Source organism: Entelurus aequoreus, linkage group LG07 (assembly GCF_033978785.1).
Source record: "Entelurus aequoreus isolate RoL-2023_Sb linkage group LG07, RoL_Eaeq_v1.1, whole genome shotgun sequence".
Lineage (NCBI taxonomy): Eukaryota > Metazoa > Chordata > Actinopteri > Syngnathiformes > Syngnathidae > Entelurus > Entelurus aequoreus.
In genome coordinates, this window is record NC_084737.1 from 40,745,825 (window position 1) to 40,767,076 (window position 21,252).

Below are 21,252 nucleotides of genomic sequence, written 5' to 3' on the forward strand. Positions count from 1 at the left end.
AGGAATAGGATTAGACATGAAACGTCTGCACCCTATTCACCACACCAAAATGGCACGGCCGAGAGAGGGTGGAGAACCCTTTATGAGATGGGCAGATGCTTACTGCTAGAAAGTAACTTACCAAATAAGCTGTGGAACTACGCAGTACAGACGGCGGCCTATGTACGGAACAGATGCTACTCTAGGCGTACACAGAAAACACCATACGAGTTGTTCGCAGGGAAAGAACCAAACATTTCCAAAATGCAAAAATTTGGATCAGTGTGCTATGCTTACCAGCAACAAACCAAGGGCAAGCTAGACTCTAGGTGTGAGCAGGGTGTTTTTGTGGGTTACGATAAAAACAGCCCAGCCTACCTAGTGTACTACCCAGAACAAGAGAAAGTTCAGAAACATAGATTGGTAAAATTCACAACCAAAACTGCAACAGAAAAAGAAACACAAACATGTGAGTCATACATGGGGTATGGTGATGTACAACCCAGGGTTAATGAAAGAGAAATTTGTGTTGATGATGACAAGGTTGAAAATGTACCAGATCAAGGTTTACAGGGTGTTTCTGAGACTTTACCTGAACAGACTGAACGCACACAGCCGGGTAGAGTCACTGACACTGTAAACAGAAGGAACCCATCGCGAACCAGGAGGAGGCCGGTTCACTTACAGGAGTTTGAGACTGAGGATACAATGGACAAATTTGTAACATGCGTGGACTCTTGCTACAGAGCAGTATGTGACATTCCTCAAACCTACAAGGAAGCGATAATGTCAAACAAATCAAGGCAGTGGAAAAATGCTATGGATGATGAGGTGAAGTCACTGGAGGAAAACGACACCTTTAGCCTCACCCATTTGCCACCGGGCAAACAGGCAGTGGGGGGAAAATGGGTCTATGCCCTCAAGAGTGACATTGACGGAACAGATAAATACAAAGTGAGGTTCGTAGCGAAAGGCTACAGTCAGAAAAAGGGAACTGACTACAAAGAGACATTTTCACCCACAGCAGACATGACAAGTGTGAGGGTGATCATGCAAAAGGCGGCACAAGAGGAGCTAGTGCTGCACCAGCTTGATGTAAAGACTGCTTATCTTCACGCCCCGATCGATTGCGAAATTTATATCGAACAGCCAGAAGGCTATGAGAAAGAATCAGTCACAGGTGAAAAGCTAGTGTGTAAATTGCACAAGTCTCTCTATGGTTTGAAACAGTCCGGTAGAAATTGGAATGCAATGTTGCACACATGTCTAACTGAGAATGGTTTTGTACAAAATTCTGCTGATCATTGTGTGTACTCACGAGAGGAGCATTATGAGAAAGTGATTTTACTTGTATGGGTAGACGATCTCATCATAGCATCTAAAAACAATGGTGTACTCAACAGTGTGAAAATTATGCTCACAGAAAAATTCAAAATGAAGGATCTAGGAAAATTGAAACATTTTCTGGGAATAGATTTTGACCAAACAAATGGTAAAGTCACAATGTCTCAAGAGAGATATGTTCACAAAATCTTAGAGAGATTTGAAATGCAAAATTGCAAGTCCAGAGAGACTCCATGTGAACCAAAACTAGAGTACACAGGTGATGCAGACAAAATGACAGATCAAAGAAGGTTCAGGGAGGCTGTTGGAAGCCTAATCTACTTGTCCACATGCACACGTCCAGACATAAGTTTTGTGGTCAGTAGATTATCCCAATACTTTGCTGAGCCAACAGTCGAACACTGGAACACAGTAAAACATGTGTTTAGCTACCTCAAAGGTACAGCAGAAAACAAGTTATGTTTCAAAGGAAATAAAACTGAAAAACTGGGATTGAGAGTGTACAGTGACGCTGACTGGGCGTCAGATGTGTCTGACAGGAGAAGCACATCAGGTTATTGTGCTAGTCTAAGCGAAGGTAGCTCTATAATCTCATGGAAAACAAGAAAACAAGCTACTGTTGCTTTATCTACATGTGAGGCAGAGTACATGTCTTTGGCATCAGCCATTCAAGAATGTATCTACCTAGGACAGCTACTCAGAGACATTGACAAATACCCTTATACACAAACAAAGGTATTTGAAGATAATCAAGGCACTATTGCACTAGCCAAAAACCCAGTGAACAGGCAACGGTGTAAACACATAGATATCAAATACCATTTCATAAGGGAAACTATAAAAAGTGGCAGAGTGATTTTGGAGTACTGTCCTACTGAAAATATGATTGCCGATGTTCTGACAAAGCCAGCCACCAAGATGAAGCTAAAAAGGTTCAAACAGGACATGTTTGGCACTTAGAAGTGCAGTGTGTTTTTCTGTTTATTGGGGAAGGGACAACATGTGATCCCTATTTTCTTTTCTTGCATTGTAATTTTTTCTCAAGGTAACCAATTGAGTTAATGGCGAGTGGGGGTGTTAAATGTTGTGTTTGGATTGCGCCCTTACTCATTGCATTACGGTACCTATTGTGTTGTGCTGTATGTTCTATATGTTTACGGTACGTACACAGGATGTGACGTCATTACGCTCTCTTTGTGAGACGCGCCATTTTCAGCCGCTACTTGTAATAAATATGCCATTAGGCTAAAGATTAAGAGTATTACTTTATTCTCCGATACGTGTGGACACTGTGCACTGAAACGTGACATAATCGTCACTTTCTCGCTCCTAATATCTCTCGCTCCATTGTAAACAACGGGGAATTGTGAGCAGCACTACCGCTTCTGACGTCACGCTACTTCCGGTAGGGGCAAGGTTTTTTTTTATCAGCGAGCAAAAGTTGCGAACTTTATCGTCGATTTTCTCTACTAAATCCTTTCAGCAAAAATATGGCAATATCGCGAAATGATCAAGTATGACACATAGAATGGATCTGCTATTCCCATTTAAATAAAAAAAAATCATTTCAGTAGGCCTTTAATATTGAAGTCACAAAATGTAAAGTGAGTATTGTTGGCGCTTTTTGAATGGTTATTTATCTGATTTTTATTTAATATTTAGAATGCATTCAAAAATCAATCCGTCGTCTGATGATTTTGAACAATAAGGTAAAATTCCAAAAATGTACAGTTCCCCTTCAAGTTGAGGTACCACTGTTTTTGCAAATGGCTCGAGGCATGCTAAAACAATTGAAATATGTAACCTAAGCATAAAGTCCATAAAACAACACAAATGCAAACAAATGTATGAGCTCCTCTCATCAATCATTGCACAATGGACAACAAAATACCGTGTGAATCAGAGCACCATTGCTTTAATGGTATACTCTAGCTTTCATGCTTGTGCTATTTGTTGTCTTTTTACAAACATTAGACTATCTTAAATGTGCTTTCTTCCGAACAATTGGATCCACAATCCAAAATGCTTTGATGCAAACGTTTTTGATTGCATTCCTTTTTTCCATCCATCCATCCATCCATCCATTTTATACCACTTATTCCCTTCGGGGTCGCGGGGGGCGCTGGAGCCTATCTCAGCTACAATCGGGCGATAGGCGGGGTACACCCTGGACAAGTCGCCACCTCATCCCAGGGCCAACACAGATAGACAGACAACATTCACACTCACAAACTGTCTGAAATTGAAATACTGTAAATATTACATGTAAACCAAATACAATCTATGTGTATCTATCTATAGGTCAGGGGTCGGCAACCCGCGGCTCCGGAGCCGCATGCGGCTCCTTGACCACTCTGATGCGGCTCAGCTACATACATGCCGACCCCCCCGATTTTCCCAGGAGAATTATGGATGTCAGTGTCTCTCATAAATTACTCCCAGGGAAAAAATAATCCTATTTACACTCTAATTACTAAATAAAGGGCGTGCCCTAATTGCACTGCAGTAATTGTCCTCTATAGCATTTACATACAGTGTGCCAGTCCAGCCACATGTTGCATGTTGTTATCACTTGCACACACAGGAGCCAGCAAAGCATACTTACTCATCAGCCACACAGCTTACACTGACGGTAGCCGTATCAAACAACTTTAACATTGTTACGTTACAAATATGCGCCACACTGTGAACCCACACCAAAAAAGAATGAAAAACACATTTCTGGAGAACATCCCACCGTAACACAACATAAACACAACACAACCATTACCCAGAATCCCATGCAGCCCTAACTCTTCCAGTCTACATTATACACCCCCGCTACCACCAAATCCCCCCACACATCAACCCCCCCCCCCTCCCCCTCTCCGTGCGTTGGTTGAGCGGAAGAGTTAGGGCTGCATGGGATTCTGGGTATTGGTACCGTCAGTGTAAGATGTGTGGCTGCTGAGTTAGTACGCCTTGCTGTCACTTACGTGAGCAAGCTGAAGCTGCATTCTACGTGTGGTCGAGCAGGTACACTGTTAGGGCAGACTGTAGAGGCCGCCAAAAGCAGTGTCATCACGCTCTGATATTCGGGAGTCTCCCGGGAAAAGTGAGAGGGTTGGCAAGTATGACGCTATCAAGCGCCATCCATTTAAAACTCGCAGGCTGCACTAACAACAAATTTCCACATCAACACATCGTGTGTCGGAGACCCCTGGTTAACATAGCACAAAGCATTTAAGCATTGTATGCAGTGTTTTTCATTTAAAAAATTTTTTTGTGGCTCCCATTACTTTCTTTAATTTGTGAAACTTGCCAAAATGGCTCTTTGAGTGGTAAAGGTTGCCGACCCCTGCTATAGGGGATAGCCACTATGGATACATCGGTGTCTTGTCTCTTGACTTAGGAGCCACATTCCTTCATCCACATCATATTCCATATCCTCTGTAGCAAGGCATTGAAAGAAAACGTCCATCAGACTGCTTGCTGATTGAAGCTTTGTGTGAAGTAGTGATGATCAATACTGAAATACTAATACTGCACATTCCAGATCTTTATTGATTCTCAAATGAAAATATCAATTATTTTGATACTTTAGTTATTTGAGATAATGTACATCATTAACAGGAACACTGTGTAAGGCAGACCTGGGCATTGTGCGGCCCGCGGGCCGCATCCGGCCCTTTGTACGTCCCTGTCCGGCCCGCGTGAGGCCAATTATAAATTACAAAATAAATTTTAAAAAGCATCTATTTCGAGTGTGCAATACAACGGTGCTGCTTTTGTTTTGAAAAGCGTTATTTGTATTACTTCCGTGTGGACGTATGCTCGTGCGCGCAGCGGCAATCTCAAATTACAAAATAAATTTAAAAAAACATCTTTGTCGTGCGTGCAATACAACTGTGCTGCTTTTATTTTGAAAAGTGTTATATGTGCGTATGTCCTGTGAGGGAAGGCGCACAGCGACTAAAAAGAGAAAAGTTGATGACGAATGGCGTGTTTTCAACAAGACAAGTAAAGGTAAAGCTGTGTGCTTATTTGTGGTACACACGTTGCTGTGTTTAAAGAATATAGTGTAACGACCTGCTGAAGTAGATGTTGTCTTCTTGAGTTGCGTAAATGAGGAGTGAGGAGACGTGCGTGTGGAAGGAACGAGATATGTTGAGCTGTGTTAGTATAGCTTGCTCAATAAAAGTTTAAAAAGAGCGTCAGACTTGATGTGCACTTCTTCTGGACGCTACAATTGGTGGCAGAAGTAAAACTTTGCGCATACTGCACTGTTTGTGTGCTACGTCATCGGGAGGTACGTGCCACGTGAGGAGCTCGCCGCAAAGAGAGAGAGAGAGAGAGCGTTTACAGGTGCAGCCACGCTGCTTGCCACGGGGGGAATTCCGCCCTCAATGAGGACTCCCAGGTTTGATGGCAAGGCGAACTGGGAGGCATTTCATCCCACTTCTGACATCAATTGTAGCGTCCAGAAGAAGTGCACACCAAGTCTGATGCACTTTTTAAACTTTTATTGAGCATGCTATACTAACACTGCTCAACTTATCTCGTTCTTTCCAAAAGGAAAACCAATCCTCACTCCTCATTTCCGCAACAGCAACGCTTCCTCCTTCTTCGCCAATCACCTTACAGGCGTGCTACGTTCACAACGTTTTCTTATCTGGTTAAATAAAGGTTTTACAACAAAGAGGATGCAGGATAAAGTGACAGAAATTGAAATTTTTGTATTGTAATATACATCAGGAAGTGTTGTGTAAGAAAGTGTTAAAAATAAAACCATCAAAAGCCATCTGCTTTTGTATAAAGATAAGTTAGGTTAAATGAAAATATTATTATTATTATTATCTATCTTACGGTATATCAAAAATAATTTGAGCAAAATTTAATTGAAATATTGTCAGTGTGGCCCTCCAGCAGTGCTCGGGTTGCTCATGCGGCCCCCGGTAAAAATTAATTGCCCACCCCTGGTGTAAGGTCTTGTCTAAATGAAACACGATCAGTACTTTTTCTTCTGTCTAGGCAAGTACATAGGGCCCGATTTACTTTACTTTTTTTATGGAATGTTGCCTATTGTTCACAATAATTACGAAAGACATGACGACAGATGTATTTGTTTTTTAATGCGTTCCAATTCCTAATTAAACACGATCAAAAGTCTGCATACAAAGGAGCTAATGGGAGATGCTCTATTCTGCCTATAAAGCCCTAAAAAACATCCAAACACCTTCATTAAGGTTTTATATACACGATGTAACTATGTAATGTAGTAACAAGCACATGTATAATAACATTTTAATATTTACGTATTTTGATCATTTTAAGCATACGCTCTAAATAATTTCAAAAACGCATCACAGCGTTCACTTTTTTTTTTTAATTGGCTATCAAAGTGGACCAACTTGTCGGAATACATCCTCGTCCTTCAACTATCCAGGTGAAAGGCATGATTTATAATCTAGAATCAGTTGTTCATGTCAACATAGGCACACAATCTCGTGATAACGGCGCCGCTTTAAATATTTTGTCTGTGTTAGCGCTTATAATAACAATATCACTAATACTTGGTTAATATTCAAGTCACGAAATGTAAATGGAGTATTGTTGGCCATTTTTGGATGTTTTTTCTGTTGGGTTTTATGGGCGGAATAGAAGACATTCCATTGGCTCCGCTGTAAGCGGATTTTTATTTAAATTTACTCACGAGTTAAAATGCATTAAAAAAAATACATCCCTCGTCATGTCTTTCATAATGATTGTGAACGATAGGCAAAATTCCAAAAAAAAGGGCAGTTCACCTTGGAATTTTACCAGACACATTTGGTATACTTGCACCAAGTATCAGCACCGGATCAGAATCGCCGATACCAGCTTGAATATTACTGGGTATTGGATCAGAATGAAAATCAGTGGTATCGCACATCACTAGTGTATGGCATGTCAAACAGGTGCTTCAGTGTTTTCATATGGTTTCAGTTTGGTTACCAGAGCTTAAACAAACAGCATGGACTGTTTGAATAACAGCTGTGTCAAATGGTTTGCAAAACGGGGTAATGGGGGGGGGGGGGGGGGTGTATATGTCAGTCCAATGACAAACGGTTAACACATTGAGTAGAGGCGTCTCTTGTTCTGCTGATGAAAACTGAGTGAATCCCACTTTCTTTCTTTCTTTTCGCAGGCCTAGCAATCACGGACAAAATTTAAGACATGAAGACATCTGGACTCCTGGTGATTGAGTATTCACTTGACGCAGGGGGACTCCAAGGGATTATATGTTACAGTTTGTCTTCAATCTTATAAGAAAAACAAATTATCTTTCTGCTGTTTTATGTTTCCCATGGCCAGCAGTGGGATGACCTCTCGGGGGTGGAAGGCCAGGGTGGAATGACATAAGGTCTCCCTCCGTAATGTGGGAAAAGGGTTAGCTGGTATCTAGCTTGGTGGGGGGTTAAATGTCAGATGTCAAATGTGAGATTGTCACCAAAATGCACTGTCAAAAGTTTTATTTTAAGCCTAATTGTGGAAAAAAAGTATAATTCAAGCATAAAGCAATATATTCTATAATGGAATCACTTTAGATACCAAAACCACATGGCAGTTTTATTTAATTATTAAGGAACCACAGGAGCCGTTTTTTCCAGCTTCAGTTTCACCCACCCAGAGTTAGCACACACCTTAAACATCAATGACTATATGTAGCCGGCCATAAACATGTAAAGGCATACATACTTCTGGATGGTGGCGAGAGAACTCTGAAGTAAACCATTCAAAATAAAAGTTGATTTGCACACCATGCTGAACAAGTCCTCTTGCAAGTGTTTCAAACATGTTGAATTGCCAAAACATTGCTAAAAACTGATTCAGCTTCACAGCAGGTTGCCAAAACTTTTATGTCTTTAAAATGAAATACAAAGCAAGTAAAAGTCCCTAATAATTAATACAAGCCGTATAATTATTAGGTCTGTCAAAGGTTAAACATTAATTAATGCGGTTAATCTTAATGCATTATCACATCAGTCAAGTAAAAATACAGATTCATGTATTTATTTAAATACACAATTAATTTTTTAAACAATAATGAACCCAAAGCTATTCGTCTGGCGGGCCTGATAGAGGCTCAGTTCAGAACTTGGGGGACAAATACATTTTTTTAGCAAATTCCTAAAAACACTGTAGTATTCCTGTTGTATAGTCAGTAGTCATTTGTTCAACTACTTTAGTTATACTCTTGGTGTTCCTCAAGGTTCCATTTTAGGTCCTCGCTTTTTCATCATTTGGGCTTTTCAACTGTTGGCCCGCGAGTTCTGTTCATAAGACTTAAGGAAGACTCACATTTTGCAGCAGATTCTTAAAAAACACTAGAAATTATCTTTGACTAACATTTATGCAGAAGGTCCTTAAATACAGCAGAGCGCTCTTGTAACTTTGACAAAATAAATTGACTAAAATCAAATGTCTATCGTTGAAGATACCGGTTGTCCGAATATACAAAATAAGACTAATAGTGAAGGGAGAAGTCCAGCAACCCCCAGAAATGTGGCCCCAAAACAATGTAACCTTGACCGTTACGTTGTTTTTTTTACTGAATTAAGATCAATTGAAAAACGCTACAACTGGTATATTTATGGTAAAATTCTGATGACTGGGCTGCCAGTTTTTGACCATGAAATCTACTGACTTTTTGTACCGTGTAGATTAGTACAAAACTGATTTTCTTTCCAATCCGATACCGAGTAAAATTCAGGCTGGTATCTGGGATATTGATCCAATACCAAGACTAGTGCAAACGTATCTAATATGTTTGGTAAAGAGTTGTGTATTTAAAAACATATCATGTCTCATAGCATAAAGCAGGGCTGTCCAAACTTTTTGACTCGGGGGCTGCATGGGGCTAAACAAATTTGGCTGCGGGCCGAAAGCCGACTGCCAAAACTGCATGCAATGTATACACACACACACACACACATAAATATAGCCTGTGTCCTGGGCATGACGTTAAAGTGCATCCGGTAGTGGAGGCTCATCTATGGGGGTCTTGGGGCACTAGGAGGTTAACCCATTTACTACTGTTACCCCAGGTGGCCCTTGGCAAAGGCCTAGTACCTGACTGCCCCCTAGCCAGGTGAAGACCTCAACGGCGGAGCAGGCGGAAGACGGTAGATTTAAGAACTACCACAACGGTTGCGATGGCGGAAGAAGGCTGCAGCAGAAAAGGGTCCCCAGTCGTCTTGGACTCCATGCCTCTGGACCCTGACCCGATTCTGTCAAGGATCGTGTGGTGACTGTCTGTGCATCAGTCTCCCCATGTAAAACAAAGTCACGCATAGGCATCCTCCATAAAGGGATACACCCCTACCAGGAGGATCGTCGAGTGACCGCCGATGATCATGAAATATAGCCTATACATATATATATATATATATATATATATATATATATATATATATATATATATATATATATATATATATATATATATATATATACACACTACCGTTCAAAAGTTTGGGGTCACCCAAACAATTTTGTGGAATAGCCTTCATTTCTAAGAACAAGAATAGACTGTCGAGTTTCAGATGAAAGTTCTCTTTTTCTGGCCATTTTGAGCGTTTAATTGACCCCACAAATGTGATGCTCCAGAAACTCAATGTGCTCAAAGGAAGGTCAGTTTTGTAGCTTCTGTAACGAGCTAAACTGTTTTCAGATGTGTGAACATGATTGCACAAGGGTTTTCTAATCATCAATTAGCCTTCTGAGCCAATGAGCAAACACATTGTACCATTAGAACACTGGAGTGATAGTTGCTGGAAATGGGCCTCTATACACCTATGTAGATATTGCACCAAAAACCAGACATTTGCAGCTAGAATAGTCATTTACCACATTAGCAATGTATAGAGTGTATTTCTTTAAAGTTAAGACTAGTTTAAAGTTATCTTCATTGAAAAGTACAGTATATAGATACTAAATATATGTGTCCATCCATCCATCCATTTTCTACTGCTTATACCCTTCTGTGTCGCGGGGGGCGCTGGAGCCTATCTCAGCTACAATCGGGCGGAAGGCGGGGTACATCCTGGACAAGTCACCACCTCATCACAGGGCCAACACAGATAGACGGACAACATTCACACTCACATTCACACACTAGGGCCAATTTAGTGTTGCCAATCAACCTATCCCCAGGTGCATGTCTTTGGAGGTGGGAGGAAGCCGGAGTACCCGGAGGGAACCCACGCAGTCACGGGGAGAACATGCAAACTCCACACAGAAAGATCCCAAGCCCGGGATTGAACTCAGACTACTCAGGGCCTTCGTATTGTGAGACAGATGCACTAATCCCTCTGCCACCGTGCTGCCCAAAAAATAATAAAAATATATGTGTTATGTAATTAAATATGCATACATTTGATATTGGAATACCTACACTAACTTCAGTTGTTTTTTATAATTATTTATTAAAACTATGAGTGATCTGCGATAACATTTACATAGCTGTTTTTACACATGTAATCTGCGATTGCATTGCTTTAAGTCTGCATATTAATTTGATACCAAATTAACGAGGGAAGTTTTCAAACATGTAAAACTACAGTACAACCTGCGGTGAAATATTTTCGAGGGTAATCGTCAATACGCTGTTATATGAATGCGTGCATGCACAGACACACACACCCGCACACACACACACACACACACACACACACACACACACACACACACACACACATTACAAAACTTTTTCGCCACACAGCAGAGCGTTGATTGTGATGTAACAGTCATTTGTACCAAAATAACACTTCAGTTTGAATTGATTAAAGCAAGCTAAAACAGACTGAACACCAACACATACTTCAACTACTTCAACTTTAAACCCCCACCCCCCCAACTCAGATCCCGACGACAATGCAATATCAAGTATAAACAATAAACCGTTGAATATTAAGACCAGAGGTGGGACCAAGTCATTGTTTTGCAAGTCACAAGTAAGTCTCAAGTCTTTGCCCTCAAGTCTCGAGTCAAGTCCCGAGTCAAGACAGGCAAGTCCCGAGTCAAGTACAAAGTCAAGACTGGAAAGTCTCAAGTCAAGTCCCAAGTCCTGCATTTTGAGTTTCGAGTCCTTTCAAGTCCTTTTAACCACAGACTAATATATTTACACAGATTGTGTATGCTTTTAAAACGCTGTATTTATTTATTAAAACAAGTGCATTTGAAATTGCAGGAAAAAAAATAGTGCTGACATTGCACTTCATAATAGCACTATTAACCAGTCATTTTAAACATTTACCTCATTCCTTTACAGAATAAACACATTTGAAAAAACAAGTGCAACTGTACTTATTTGCACAAAAGTGTTAACATTGTATTTCCATGGCATATTGGATTGTAACTAGTTCCACAGCAGTTTCTATCCTGTTCTTACCTTATCTCATTGATCTCATCTCATACGGTATGTGTGTTTATGTGTGCGTACACATGAAAAACATAACTAATACATAAACATAACAATGAACAGAGTTGGTACTTTTTAGATGTCAGGGCCCTATGCAATATGTACACATATTCTTAATATAGTATACATTTTAACTGACCTTTATTTGACTATGTTTGTCTTTTAGTAGGTGGCTAAAATACGCGGGGCTGCTGATCGCCGTCTAACGTTACGTTACTGTGTGTGATACATTGACTAACGTAACGTTATGCAACCATGCTTGAAAAAAATCACTTGACAAAAAGTATGAATAAGGTAGCGAACTGCAGTGGACGCAACAGATTGCCGTGTTTGCAATGACGTTATAACCATAGACATCTGATAGTAGACGCAGCATTGGCTACTGTGACGCGAGCAATTTGGCCGCCATCTTGAAGTGGTGATGAGGAGCTGGCGAGCAGCCTAAACTGACCGTTGACAGGTAGAAAACAAAGATGCCGGGCTGGTGTTCAGCGTTTTCCTGCTCAAATGAGCGGACTGTTGAAAATAGGATTTGGGGATTACTTTTCACAGGTAAGATTTGACATTAACGTTAGGGCTGCGAATCTTTGGGTGTCCCACGATTCGATTCAATATCGATTTGTTTCGATTCAACGCAATTCTCGATTCAAAAACGATATTTTCCCGATTCAAAACAATTCTCTATTCATTCAATTGATTTCAGCAGGATCTACACCCCAGTCTGCTGACATGCAAGCAGAGTAGTAGATTTTTGTAAAAAGCTTTTATAATCGTAAAGGACAATGTTTTATCAACTGATTGCAATAATGTACATTTTTTTAACTTTTAAATGAACCAAAAATATGACTTATTTTATCGTTGTGAAAATATTGGACACAGTGTGTTGTCAAGCTTATGAGATGCGATGCAAGTGTAAGCCACTGTGAAACTATTGTTCTTTTTTTTTTTTTATAAATGTCTAATGATAATGTCAATGAGGGATTTTTAATCACTGCTATGTTGAAATTGTAACTAATATTGATACTGTTGTTGACAATATTCATTTTTGTTTCACTACTTTTGGTTTGTCGTGTTTGTGTCTCCTCTCAATTGCTCTGTTTATTGCAGTTCTGAGTGTTGCTGGGTCGGGTTTAGTTTTGGAATTGGATTGCATTGTTATGGTATTGCTGTGTATTGCTTTGTTGGATTGATTAATTAAAAAAATTAAAATAAAAAGAAAATAGATTTTTTTTAAAATGAGAATCGATTCTGAATCGCACAACGTGAGAATCGCAATTCGAATTCAAATTGATTTTTTCCCACACCCCCAATTAACGTACTATTGGTTGTATTTTGTGAAAAGAATATTAGTACAGAGTTGAGAAGGAGCAAAGATCTTCAATATTTGTATGTGAAAATCACAAATAAATCTTCTGGGGGAGGATGACCCCCCTACAGGGGTTTGGTTTACAAACTTTCAGCCCCACCTAAAACAAAATTCACCAGCCGCCACTGATTATGATGTGTTCTCATTTTAGGCAAAATATAAGACAATACTTTCTTAACAGTATAATTGTAACCAGGAATAAGTCTTTAAGTAACAATATTCAAATACTAACATTGTTGGGTAAGACAGCATTTGGTTTTCATCTGAATCCAGTGAAACAGATTGGTGGTTATAGCTGATATAAAAACTTTCAGGTGTTTATATATATTTATGTTTAAGTATTTGGCAGACGCTTTTATCCAAAGCGACATACATAAATAATACATAGTGTCAAGACAGAATAAACTCTCTGCTGCTGCAGCAACAGAGATACAGTCTACACGTCCCTAAGATATATAGATATCTAATGTATTCATACATTGTTTATGTAGGATATACGCATGTATATATAACCTAATCATATTGTTTCTTCAATTTAAAAATAGCTGACCGTTTTTTTCCCCCTTCTCTGGGATTATATTCCCAGTTTTGATCTGGGACGTCTGGTCACTTATAGCATATAAAAATATTATATTACTATTAAGCAAACTATGAATAATAAAACACGCCAAAACATGTGTCCTTTATCATAGCTACACGTATGACAAAAAAATGCGTGAAAATCAGTGGTATTCAGTGAGGTAAGATGAATTAAATTGCGCTGACAGTTCATTGCTCCTGCCAAATCAATTGCACTGATCACCACTCCAAGATGGCGGCCCCGCATCTCTTTAGCACCAGTAAGCAGTAGCGCTCGATGCTGCGTCTACTTATAAGATTTTTATGGTTATAACGTTAGCAGTGAGTTTACAGCCTCACTGATTTAACTACACAGCAAATAAAAGTCATGTTACTTAGCCAATAAACGTTAGCTTACATTCTAAACTTACCCTTCTTTGTGCATCTTCAAATGTCGAACGAAGTTGGAAGTTGTTGCGTCTCCGTCTGTAATATTCGAACTGCATGTTTAGCATCTGCGATTCATTTTTGTTGACCAAGTCGTAGTTTTTATACCCGAACGAAACCAACTTTGGTATAAATCTTTCTCACTGGTGCGATGTTTGTTCGGTGGTTGTCCTGCAATTTGATTGGATGAAGGCTGTGGGATGAAAACAACGTAGATCTAATTTGATTGGCTATTGTACTGAGAGCACACACACTGACACGCAGCACACACGCTGATAGATAGACAGACACGTACAAAATGAAAGCTACGGAGCGCTTCTGAATAACTTTAATTTTTGGGTTTTGGTCATGTCAAGTCAAAAGGCTCAAGTCCAAGTGAAGTCACAAGTCATTGATGTTAAAGTCTAAGTCGAGTTGCAAGTCTCTTTACATTTTGTCAAGTCGAGTCTAAAGTCATCAAATTCATGACTCGAGTCCAAGTCATGTGACTCGAGTCCACACCTCTGATTAAGACTATGTAAAAGTTTGACTCCTACCTTGTTTACTTCCCTAACAACCTCATTAAAGTTTAGTAATCAATCAGAACTATTAAGCAGCTAAAATGTGCCAAGCATGGGGAAGTGTTTTGCATATCACCCAACATGCACTGTAATGGACTCAAATATGCGTAATTTTAAATTATGTATACGTGTTTTATAATGTCACAAAGTTCAATGAGCAGGTGCTGTGTTATGTGCGACCATGAGTTGACTTTATTTGTTGGTTATAGTTAATATACACCATGAGTTGGAAAATGTGTTTAGATTGGGTAATGTTAATTGATGCTGTGTTCTAGTCCCTTTGAAATTAAACTCTTGGTTAAACACCATCAATGCTGTTAAAATGAATGAATCAATCCACAAAGAGCATACAGTTGAGGTAAAACACTGTGATGTCTAGCGGGCCGCATTGAAGACTAAACCCATTTGCGGACTGTAGTTTGTACGCTCCTGGCATAAAGAATATTTATTTATTTCAAGATCTGAAGTATATTGAGGTAGTAGAATGAATAACAATATAGTCAAGCTAATAAAACAGAAAATATCGGACACAATCATACCTGGCACACGAAAATGGTGGTTCAAACAATAAACAAAGTAAATGAGTAAAATAATAAAAACATTAATATAAATGTATTATTAAGAACAACCGTTAGAATAAAAACTAATGCACAATTTAGTTACATGAACATGTTAACGTGAAAATACTGCACATGTAAATTAACACTCTACAAAAGCATCCAACACTGACACATTGCCTCATTCACAAGTTCAGTTACTTTTTTACACTGTGTTCCTGTTAATGACATACATTATGTCAAACAACAAGTATCAAAAGTGTCGATATTTTAATGTGAGAATCCATATTACAACATAAATATCTGGAATCGGTGGTATTTATATTTGAGTCATGATCAGAATCAGAATCAGAATCAGAAATACTTTATTAATCTCCGAGGGAAAATTATCACAATCCCATTCAAGATCAGACAAACATTACAGGGAGACAGAACAGGATCACTGACGGGTCTGCCAACTTCCGGCGCCCCTTACAAAAAAGGTGAGATACAGGTTAACAATGTAATAATTTATGCTATTATTCACTTAAAGTGAAATTAATGTGCTTGAAAAATGTCATTGACAGCACTAATGATTATACAAAAGATTGAAAGTGATTTTTCAACCTTACTGCACTCGTCGTGTGCGTCATATGTAACCACGTTTTATCATTTACTGGAAGGTGGACTTATTTTCTTTGCGGCTGACCTCTGACCTCTGCCAGGGCTGATGAGAACCCTCTCATATCTCCTCACTCGACTGGGTGGTCAGTACTGTACCAACACATGACTCCGGACTGACAGGCTAGATACTGTGGGAATCCTCCCTGCAGTAAAACCCAGGAAGCGCAAGCTTGCAATGATTAGGTGTTTAGCTGTGTTGGGTCTGAGCAACGCAGCAGAACTTACAATTTCAAAAATCATAACACTGCCAAAATATAAAATACACAACTAAAGTTCATCTGCCAACAATTTATATAAAATACTTTGCAGTAAATTCACAGATGTTCCCTGTCCGCCTTGTCTGTAGGAATAAAAAACGGATACTTCAAAAGTTGAAGTAACTTTGCGTGCCTCAGACTGAAACGCTTCAGATGTTCATGCAAATCTCAGCAATCTCTGCAGCTGCAAAATTAAGCTGCATGCGCACCTCCTGCTTTCTGTCGTCAATAGCTTCCATAAGGTCAAAGTGCAGACATTTCACTGGGACCTGTTTATCACAGGAGGGGTTGTGTGACCAATGGGGACATGCCGGTGGGGGGGGGGTTTCAAGTGGACAGCTAGGGAAACGCTCCCAGCCAGAATCAGCCGCCTGTCGGTGAAGAGGACAGTTGAGATGCTATAAAACAGTTGGGCGGACAGGACCCCTCAGCTACAGCTTCAGTTTTCACAACTTTAACTTAAAATTAAAAGAAGGAGCCGATCCAAAGGTCAATTATTCAGCTTTCATTATTGGCCTTCTACTGTACATCTGCCACCTGATGTCCATGAAAGCCACCATGCCAATGTTAACGGCTTTTTGGGGTTGTTTGGTTGCGATGTTACTGACAGTCAGCACAGGCCATTCTTTGAGGAGGTAAGACTTATTTTTTACATCAGTTTACTGTAAACATCTTCAGACAATGGGTGTCATACTCGTTTTCATTGAGGGCCACATTCCAGTGATGGCTGCCGTCAGAAGGCCATTTTTAACAGTGACTAATATGTGAATATAAATGTATAAGGATTGGCTTCATGATATTATTACACCATGGCCGATGCTTTTGATTATTTATATTTTACAACATACACAGTAAAAAAAATTGGTAGACGTTAATGGCGGAGCTAATCAACTAAATTGTTTTATGGGCCACATTTCCAGCAAATTAAGGACATCTCTCTTACCTATTATTCTTATTTAAAATTCCTGCGAATCTGCTGTTCTTAAGGACCTACTGCAAAAAAGCTAGTCAAAGATCATCCACCTGGTATATGACAGCACCTGAGAGTTTTTCGGAATCTGCTCCAAAAATGTTTGTCCAAGTTTTTCAAATGAATTGGGCAGCTCAGTTGCCAGAATTTTATTGTAAAATTAACTGTAAATATTAGAAATGTACCAATGTTTTTTACGGTAAAATCTAAGGTTGTTTTTACAGTGCATCACTGTGAATGGAAAAACAGTACAGTAAAATTCTGGCATTTGAACTACCATTTTTTTTTCTTTTTTATTAACTATTTACAGTGTACAATTTGTTGGATAGGTTCCATTGACATGGGTCAAGCTGATATTTATTTTTTTTTTTTTCAGATGTATGATAATGTAATACATGTTGCAATATAAGATAATATTAAAGTTCAAAAGATGTGCAATTGCATTCAGTACATGTATTTTAGTGCTGTCAAATTTTTCATTAGATTAGTCACACTTTTGAATGGTATTGAATCATAATCACAGTATATTACGTGCTTGTAAATTTGAATAACTTATCACTTACAAAATACCCAAATATTTGGACACAAATGCAATGTAAATGCTTTTTTTTAACCTTTTATTACTTTACTACAACATGAACTTTACGAATTATACTTCATTTAATTTGCTTCAAGTATTGTAACAGTTTTATGTAAACTACTGGGCTGTATTTGGAAGCGCCAGTCTCCTTACTCATCTTTGCACAGACATGTATTGAACTGATCACTGACTACATAACAACCCACGCCACCTTTCAGGTAACCATCTGCGGTTAAGATAAAGGAGCGTTTGGGGCCAAAACTAGCTGGGTGACAAATCTGTGTTGATTAATGATAATATGTCAGGTCCCTCATGTATTCTTTAAGTGGCTTAAAACTATGGAACGATGTCCTTGACAGGAATAAAGTGGTTCAAGATGTATGTGCACATTGTGGGTTAGTTGTTTGTTTTTTCGTCTTCCTCACGAGGATGACTTTTCTGAAAGGTCTGCTTTGTTTTCAGAATACGCTTGAAAAAGATGCCGTCTATCAGGGAGACACTACAGGATATGGGAGTTTCGGTGGAGCAGGTGTTGACTGAGCTTGCCCAGATGAACTCACAAGACCTAAGCAATGGAACTGTTCCCACACCTCTTACCAACTATTTGGATGTGAGACAAATTGGTCCTCTGAGTATTAAGAAATCCATTATGTGTGTTTGCGTATGCGTATGCGTGTGTGTGTGTGTGCTTGTCCAGCCGACAAAAACTCAAAATGTCAATTTTAAACAATTTACACAATGGTTTTAAGGTATTCTTTAAAGGGGACCTATCTGGATTTTTTACTTTTCTGACTTATAAATGTCGCTACAATATTGGATACTCCTGTTAAGCATTACCAACGTGTTAATTCATAAGGTTCATGTATTTGGGTGTGAGCTGGCACGGAGTTTTGAATAATGTGTTTTTTAACAGAGGATACAGTCAGGGCCCTGGGGCTAATGGGGTTTTGCCCCCCCCCCCAAACAGAACACGAACAATGCAAATATATCAAAACATTTTTTTGGTCATGAATACATCTCCTGAGTAGTCGTGAGTTCAATCCCGGGCTCGGGATCTTTCTGTGTGGAGTTTGCATGTCCTCCCCGTGACTGCGTGGGTTCTCTCTGGGTACTCCGGCTTCCTCCCACCTCCAAAGACATGCACCTGGGGATAGGTTGATTGGCAACACTAAATGGTCCCTAGTGTGTGAATGTGAGTGTGAATGTTGTCTGTCTATCTGTGTTGGCCCTGCGATGAGGTGGCGACTTGTCCAGGGTGTACCCCGCCTTCCGCCCGATTGTAGCTGAGATAGGCTCCAGCGCCCCCCGCGACCCCGAAGGGAATAAGCGGTAGAAAATGGATGAATACATCTCCTTCGCGACGGGTGCATGCACATCTGTGTGAGTGTAATAGAAGCTAATCAATTTCAAGCAAAATGCTGGCAATCCGCGAGACTGCCTGTTTTATAGCTCAATAGTAGTACGCTGGTCTTTCACACGGGTGATGCGGGTACAAGCCCCGCTCAGAGCAGTAGGAAAAAACAACGCAGTCAAGAGAGAGAGAGTACACAATCGCAAGATGAGGCTGAGCTGTTTGTGATTGACATCTATGAACACCAAACATTGCATTCTGCTGTCAAAATCGGGGGCCCCTGATTGGGTGGGGTCCCTAGGCATCAGCCCAGGTAAGGCCGTGCATCAAGGCGGCCTTCGATACAGTGTGGTGGACGTACAGTACTCGAAGGCATTTCTAGTATTTGCTGTCGGCCAGCCTTCTCCCCCTGTGCCTTAGGATGTAAGACAGTTATGGATGTAGCCTCCGGTGTCATTCCTTCTGCCGCCTGCTCTGATGGCTAGAAAATAAATATACACAATACACAGAACTGTTTTGTCAAAATTGGCCACTATGAAATTGGATTATCTGCTAGACCTGTGTTTTTAAACCTTTTTTGAGCCAAGGTACATTTATTTCAGTGAAGAAATCTGGAGGCACACCGCCAGCAGAAAACATTAACAAATGAAACTCAGCAGCCGATACTAACAATAAAAGTCGTTCTCACAAGTGTTGGATATGAATTCAAACAATCACTAAGCAGTCATCTATAGCTCTTGTCTGTAGGTACTGTCACGACCTGTCACATCACACCGTGACTTATTTGGAGTTTTTTGGTGTCTTCCTATGTGTAGTGTTTTAGTTCTTGTCTTGCGCTCCTATTTTGGTGGCTTTTCCTGTTTTGTTGGTATTTTCCTGTAGCAGTTTCATGTCTTCCTTAAGCGCTATTCCCTGTACCCGCTTTGTTTTAGCAATCCACACTATTTAAGTTGTCACTGTCCTTCTTTGTGGGGACATTGTTAATTGTCATGTCATATTCGGATGTACTTTGTGGACGCCGTCTGCTCCACCCGCTGTAAGTCTTTGCTGTTGTCCAGCATTCTGTTTTTGTTCACTTTGCAGCCAGTTCAGTTTTGGTTTCATTTTGCATAGCCGTCCCGAAGCTTCAATTCCTTTTCTTAGCGGCACTCACCCTTTGTTGATTTTTGGTTTAAGCATTAGATACCTTTTTACCTGCACCCTGCCTCCCGCTGTCGTCGAGTATTACATGGTTACTCTGCTGAGCTCGAGACAGCACCGACACTCAACAACGGCACATTTCCATCCATTTTCTACCGCTTATCCCTTTCGGGGTCGCGGGCAGTGCTGGAGCCTATCTCAGCTACAATCGGGCGGAAGGCGGGGTACACCCTGGACAAGTCGCCACCTCATCGCAGGGCCAACACAGATAGACAGAGAACATTCACACTCACGTTCACACACTAGGGCCAATTTAATGTTGCCAATCAACCTATCCCCAGGTGCATGTCTTTGGAAGTGGGAGGAAGCCGGAGTACCCGGAGGGAACCCACGCAGTCACGGGGAGAACATGCAAACTCCACACAGAAAGATCCAGAGCGCTGGATCAAACCCAGGATCTTCGTATTGTGAGGCAGACGCCTAACCCCTGCTCCACCGTGTTATATTTACTAGTTTGCAAAAGATATTTTTTACCCAAATAGGTGAAATTACATCATCTCCCATGGCACACCAGACTGTATGTCACGGCACACTAGTGTGCTGCGGCACAGTGGTTGAAAAACACTGTGTTATGGTTGAAAAACACTGTGCTAGACGCAGAGGGGAAAAGATGGCATCTTGGCGACATTATTATCAAATCAAATCAAATCAACTTTACTTATAAAGCACATTTAAAATTTACCACAGGGATAGCCAAAGTGCTGTACAATGGGCAGGTTAAAAGATAATACGAGTACCGAGCAAACACAACACAACACAAACAGAACACCTGTTTGAAGGACCACAAGAGAAAGTAGGATAAAGGATTATTTTCATCTAATCGTGGCATGCAAATGACAACACCAACATGCAGCGACATACATGCTGATAAAAATAGCTTTTTCGTGTAGTACCATATCAATGTGAGTGTGCAGGTGTACCCAATGGTATGACCCGTGAGTTTTAATACTTTGAGTGTCAGACAAAAACATAGCGGTGA

The 21,252-nt window shown here is 40.1% G+C and overlaps 1 protein-coding gene across 4 annotated transcripts in view; it reads left to right on the plus strand.

Annotated features, from left to right (window-relative positions):
* The window catches only part of ren (renin), a 74,764-nt gene that overhangs the window by 44,995 nt on the left and 8,517 nt on the right, over positions 1-21,252 (plus strand). For 2 of the 4 annotated variants that reach the window (XM_062053648.1, XM_062053646.1), the window contains one exon: positions 18,185-18,332. In XM_062053648.1, the coding sequence (XP_061909632.1) occupies positions 18,201-18,332 (132 nt within the window). In that variant the 5' untranslated portion in view covers positions 18,185-18,200. Of the gene's footprint in view, positions 1-7,489; positions 7,540-16,631; positions 16,808-18,184; positions 18,333-21,252 lie in introns of those variants that run through there. The other 2 variants (XM_062053647.1, XM_062053645.1) reach the window with 2 other exon arrangements.